General features: G+C 42.8%; 1 protein-coding gene across 2 annotated transcripts; it reads right to left on the bottom strand.

The window, feature by feature from the left end:
• Positions 1 to 365: 365 nt before the first annotated feature.
• Positions 366 to 5,254, bottom strand: LOC119365213 (protein LAZ1-like). Of its 2 annotated transcripts, XM_037630819.1 has the most exons (9): positions 5,065 to 5,254; positions 4,298 to 4,653; positions 4,140 to 4,196; positions 3,951 to 4,059; positions 2,392 to 2,576; positions 2,223 to 2,311; positions 1,648 to 1,909; positions 1,273 to 1,521; positions 366 to 1,112 (listed from the first exon to the last, which is right to left on the bottom strand). In XM_037630819.1, exons 2-9 carry the CDS (start codon positions 4,448 to 4,450, stop codon positions 795 to 797), a joined length of 1,422 nt encoding a protein of 473 aa, XP_037486716.1. In that variant the 5' UTR covers positions 4,451 to 4,653; positions 5,065 to 5,254; the 3' UTR covers positions 366 to 794. The 2 variants fall into 2 exon arrangements, with proteins under 2 accessions (XP_037486716.1, XP_037486717.1); XM_037630820.1 differs by lacking the exon at positions 366 to 1,112 and having other exon boundaries at positions 1,324 to 1,526.
• Between the last annotated feature and the right edge of the window lie 297 nt (positions 5,255 to 5,551).

Below are 5,551 nucleotides of genomic sequence, written 5' to 3'. Positions count from 1 at the left end.
AGACGAGAGTCAGCTTCAACCATTTTACATCTCGAAAAAAAAGATATAGTAGCTTCAAACTTTTATGCGGCAAGACAAGGCTTCTCGCCTTTGCTATTCTTTTCCGTCCTGAGACACGCTAGAGATAGGTCCATAATAAAATACCCCGCAAAAGAACCAACTGAAAGTGTTACTTGCATACACTATGAGAAACAGGAGGAGAAAAAAAGAAGTTTCAGTATAGATACTGGTAGTCTTATGTTTTTTTCCCCAAGTATTTAGTAATGAAAATTTGCAAGAGAGCACATAAAAAGGGTAAAGAGACACTAATTCATTTCACACGCAAGATATATGGACTAACAGTTCATGCAAAAAAAAACAATATATAGACCACATTATCAACATTTCCTTTATTATTATTTCCACCAGCTCTTTACAGTAACAAAGTATGATGTCCGAACAATAATATCACAAGATTAGGTACATCGGTAAACAAAGGGGCAGTTGTAGAGGGGCTCCCGTTTGTACGGAACAAGATTCTTCTCAATACTGAGTAGCGCCAATTGAAGTTGTAACAATCAATTCCCCGTACCAGTCCTTTTGGAAAGAAGAAATAATAGGCTATGCACAGAGACTACCGTATCAGGACTCAGGAGCTGCAGCTACCTACAACACAGCACACCGTGAACTTGCATATAGGCAACAAAATTGGCCAGCGTCGCAGAAGGTTACCAGTAATTTCTGTAACAGCCGGCCGCTTCCTTGTTTCACGTGTTATGGTTTGAAATATATCAACCCTGCACATGGTTAAATCGTCAATTCTTCACTGCCCAGCGGCGGCCCCTTATCTCGTAGCCATCAGGTGTCTTATCACCACCTCCCCAACTATCCGCAGCAGCAACTGTGTTGACAACTCTACGGTGTTTTTTGCCCTTCAAGACCCCGCTGTCACTTGTGCTCCCGCTTAATAGCGGATCATCGATGCCACGAACCGGTCTCTCTGGTGATGCTGCACTCACCCAGTTGTCATCCTGGGTGTTCTTATACTTGTCTTTCTTTTTGAGCAGTTTATCAAACCGCTTCTCCACCGGTCGCACAGCTTGGTTAACAGTGAACTTAAAATCCTGGATCACCTGAAAGTGGGTGGAAGAAAAATAAAACAGAAGCATGAGAACAGAGAACCATACTGTGAGTACATGCTAACCACTTATTTGTAATTCATAACTAATCCGAGACATGATAAAATGAAGTGTATTGTCAGTAAAGATTTGTTAATAGAAGTCTAGAACTCACATATTCTCCACTGCCAACCACAAAATCACGAACACTCTCCTTTATGTTTGTTGCACTTCTCTCATCCGGTTCGAACTGTGGAAGCTTCATTTTGCTCGGCCGGTTACTCTCCTTGACTTCTTCAGGATCTATAGGGTCAGAGGATGCGTAATCTCCAAGGACTGAAATGTTTCCAGGTGTCTGGTTACCTAAGAGCTCATAAGGTTTAGCAGGGAACACATAGAGGTGAACAGCTGACGCAATGCCCATCTGCGCTGGAGGAAGACACGATGCCATCAGATACTACAGGTAATCACAGAAACATGATGGAGGGTATTTCTTAAAAACAAAGCTAAGGAAACTTTATCAAACAGGCCAACTTGGAAAGATAAATACCTCTATGCAAATAATGAAATCTTGAATACTTGATTTTAACTGCAAGCTCTGGGCTAAAGGACTTCTAAGCAGGCCCAAAGAATACATTATTGCAATCACCACCCCTTGCCACCAAGTCAAGAATACTATTGACTTGAACGAAAGAAACTTAGCCAGAGGTTTTATATGTGCCAATTCATCCTTGGTAGCTGTGTACCATTCTACTAAACAGTATAGGGCCCAAAATTGACTGAAATTTAGGATTGCAGCAAAATAAGGGTATCTGCATCAAAAAGATATGCAAGAGCTATAAGATAAATGAAGCAACATTATAAGCACACCGAAAAGCAATTAATTAATTCAGCAATCTCAGCTTAGGGTTCCAGGGAAAGATTGAGATCTGGATAGATTTTCTGATGATTGGAGAGCAAAACTGGAACATGTTCTAATCTGTTTAATTCATCGTAAAAAAGATGACATGAAAAAGCTACATTTTATATTCTATCTACATATTGAACTCTTCTGCATAAACAACTCAAAGTGTGGACAGATTCCCCTGTGAGATTAAACAAGCAAAAAAGAGAGAATTATCTTACCCACATCGTAAATTGAATTCACCTTCACAATATACACCAAAAGCTTCTAGAAAAAGAGACAAGCTAGCTGTGAGCGTCTTTATAATCACCTACATAAGCAAAACACTTCAACTAAGTTATTCTCAACATTTCAGAATTAACAAATTGCAATACAGGGCAGTGGACATACATATTGGAAGATTCCAAATTTGATAATCTGATAAAATCGCGTCCCCATTCGCCAGGGTTTCAAAATATAATTCACGGGAAAATGATGGTGTATGATTCCTTTCTCAGAGGCATGATGCAAAAGGGGTTGCCCAGAATCTGAGCCGCCTTCCCTCTTCAAAAAGGCTATCGTTTTTTCTTCTCCACCTACATATAAACACACACAGTAAAGAAAGAGAAATACAGAAAAGGGGGTACACAAGCTGCACCAAACGCTACATTGCCAAGTCACAACAGCAAACAGACAATACAAAATTTTGCAAGTGAAATCAAACAATAATGGTAGGACACTCAAAGCCAATAAGCCTGACTAAGGCCCTGTTTGGATTGAGTGTAAATTTTGTGTGCTCCCGGTATTTAGTTACTGGGCCTTAACATTTGACAGTGTTCTCAATATTCAAACTCGTTTAAATTATGTAGTTAATTTTTAAAAAGTTTTTACACATCAATTAAATAATTGAAAATTTATGCATGTGAAAACAAGAAAGTAACATTTATTTCAGGAAAAGAGGAAGAGTAATGCAATTGGACAGATTATCATATTAAACACAAATATAAGTATCAAAGCAGAAGGTAAATGCACACACCCATCATTAATAAGACGGATAGTCATGGATATGCACTGGGCTTGGCAGGCTATTGTAGAATCAAGTGAATTGCTGCAAAGATGCCTGATGCCAAAATACCAATGTTCTTTTTTATGGCACATCAGGAGGCCGTTCCCGTGCTGCCGCTGTTTCTTCAAGCTCTTTGGCCATCGTGAATCAGAAGCAGATCCCAGAAAGGCACCGTTTCTTCAAGATCCCAGCAACCGCGAGGCCCATGATACTCAGCAGATGTTGTGTGCTCCGCTGTTGCTACTTGCTAGGAGTCTAGGAGTACAACTATCTATGGTGCTCGCTGTTGCTGGGTGTCGAATCCCAGAAAGCTGACCAATAGTCACTACTGCCGCATTGAAACAAGTGCAATCTATGTTGTGATATTAGTCTGCTTCCCTAGGACCTTACCTCTCGCTAACTTTCCAAACTACCCCAGGTAAAGAGTGTACAAGCGGAATCTACTCTGTAAGCAAAGTCGTCATGTTCAGTCATAAACATCCGGTTCACCGTTTTTTGCATAAACTGCTGGGTTAGAAAAAAAAATCCCAGTCCAACTTTGGTTTTTGGAGGAATGGAGCCGCTTGTACCTTTGACTCCATGTCACTCCAGGAAATTCCAGTCTGGTTTTATTAACTATAAATCTATAATAAGAATACAGCGATTGAGAAACCCACCCCTTCTAGTTCTCACTTCTCAGATATACAAGGCACTTCCACAAGGTTTCATTGTTCAAACGCATCGTTTATCCGACAGTAACTTTAAATGTGAAGTAAAGAAACAGCTTAGCATCAGCACTTAAAAGTAGAAAAGGGTAAACCTTTAATCATCCTCCACCTCTATACTAAATGCAATTCCAGAACCAAAGCTAACTGCGGCAGGTAACAACGTAGGGGTTATGACAATGTCGATAGACAGAACTTACCTAAACATGCAGTGATATATCTTCCAAAGCAGTACATAGCTAATGCTTCATAACCCTCGCGCAAGATGCCACAGTAAACAGTGATATTTGGATCTACCAAAGAAACATACTGTTCCAAAAGGAGAACAAGATCATTAAACATATGACTGGAATTATTTAGCACATAAAGAAATCGCTTAGAGGTTTTACCGACTCAATTGCATAGCAAGGGACCATCAAAATAACACCCAGAACAAATTTCTGTTCCTGCGGAGGTAGAACAAATACAAATCAGTAAAAAAAAATGCCTAGCAAACAGAACTAGGTCCTAAATTCATGACAAGGTGCAGCGACGGAAAAGCACAAACCTCTGGGTTGTTGTATGCGGATAGATGCTCAAATATCAGGTACATGGAGAGGGAAAGGGCAAGCAGCACAAAGAACCCGGCGACCAATGTGGCCCATGCAGGTGTTTTGTATTGCGCCATCAAGGGCATGAGGAGCTCAAGCTTGACCCTCATGGTGGAAGACAACAGTTGTTCGAAACCTGTGCACTATCACACGCGCTCAAGATCAATCAGCATCACCTTCCCTGCACCAGTGGGCACCTCCAGATGCACAAGGCACACGTTGCAATGGCAGATGTCTACAATACCCGACTGACAAATCAAATTCCAGTAGGAATTAGATCAAATTCCCAGAATCCTCACTTGATGGTTACTACCTGCAGAGCAGAAACAAGTTTGTTAGTTCTGAACCTGTCACTGACTCCAAACAATCTATCGATTATCCACAAAACAACATAATTTCCGACAGCCCCAATCTAGACAAAACGTGCTGAGTTCGTTTCACTAGAACAAGTAATTCCGGCCGGAGGGAGTACAAGTGAGAGCAACTAGGCCAGCATACGCAAAACCTGGGGCAATGAAAGAGGGCGAAGCCAACCTACCCAGGTACCAACAATAACTAACGGCACCTAAAAGAGTACGCGATTCAGGTCGCTCAACTTCCTCGTCCTGGAAACACCGGAAGGAGGTGGAGGGGAACCTCTACGCGCGCGACAACGGGGCTAAGCCGGACGAATTCGACTCCACGGAACATCTTGCTTGCGCAAAGGATTTAAACGAAAGCTGACCTAGCGAAGCGAAGCGAAGCACCCGGGCGGCGCCAGGATCGATCGATCGATCGGGCGGCGGATCGAGGCAATCCCGGCGTCGCGGCGGGGCGGGGGACGCTCTGCGCGTGATTTTCCGCGGCGGAGGAGGTGGCGGGGGGGAGTCGCGACTCGTGACGGCGCCGGCGGTCTGTTCCACCTGTCCTGTGGCCCGGCGTCTTCTTCAAGGCGCTGACGTGGCGGAGAAGATTTAACCGGCTGTCTTAGAGAAAGGTCAATGGCGACCAGGCCAGGCCTGTTGTGTTGAAAGCAAATCGGTCGGGCCTGGTACTTTCACGTGATTGAAATTTCCACGTGATTTAATTTTGGGCGCAAACCACTAGAGGCCCATGAGCGATATACTACTAGTAGTGCAGCCCACTTAGGCTGGAGCCCTCGACTCATCATAAAAAATAACACTTAAGCACGTTCATGCCTCAGTTACTATTTGGCGACTTAAGCACCATTT

The sequence above is a fragment of the Triticum dicoccoides genome, chromosome 2B, assembly GCF_002162155.2.
Source record: "Triticum dicoccoides isolate Atlit2015 ecotype Zavitan chromosome 2B, WEW_v2.0, whole genome shotgun sequence".
NCBI classification, from domain to species: Eukaryota; Viridiplantae; Streptophyta; class Magnoliopsida; order Poales; family Poaceae; genus Triticum; species Triticum dicoccoides.
The sequence above is the reverse complement of the archived record's forward strand: the minus strand, read 5'-3'. Positions and strand labels throughout refer to the sequence as shown.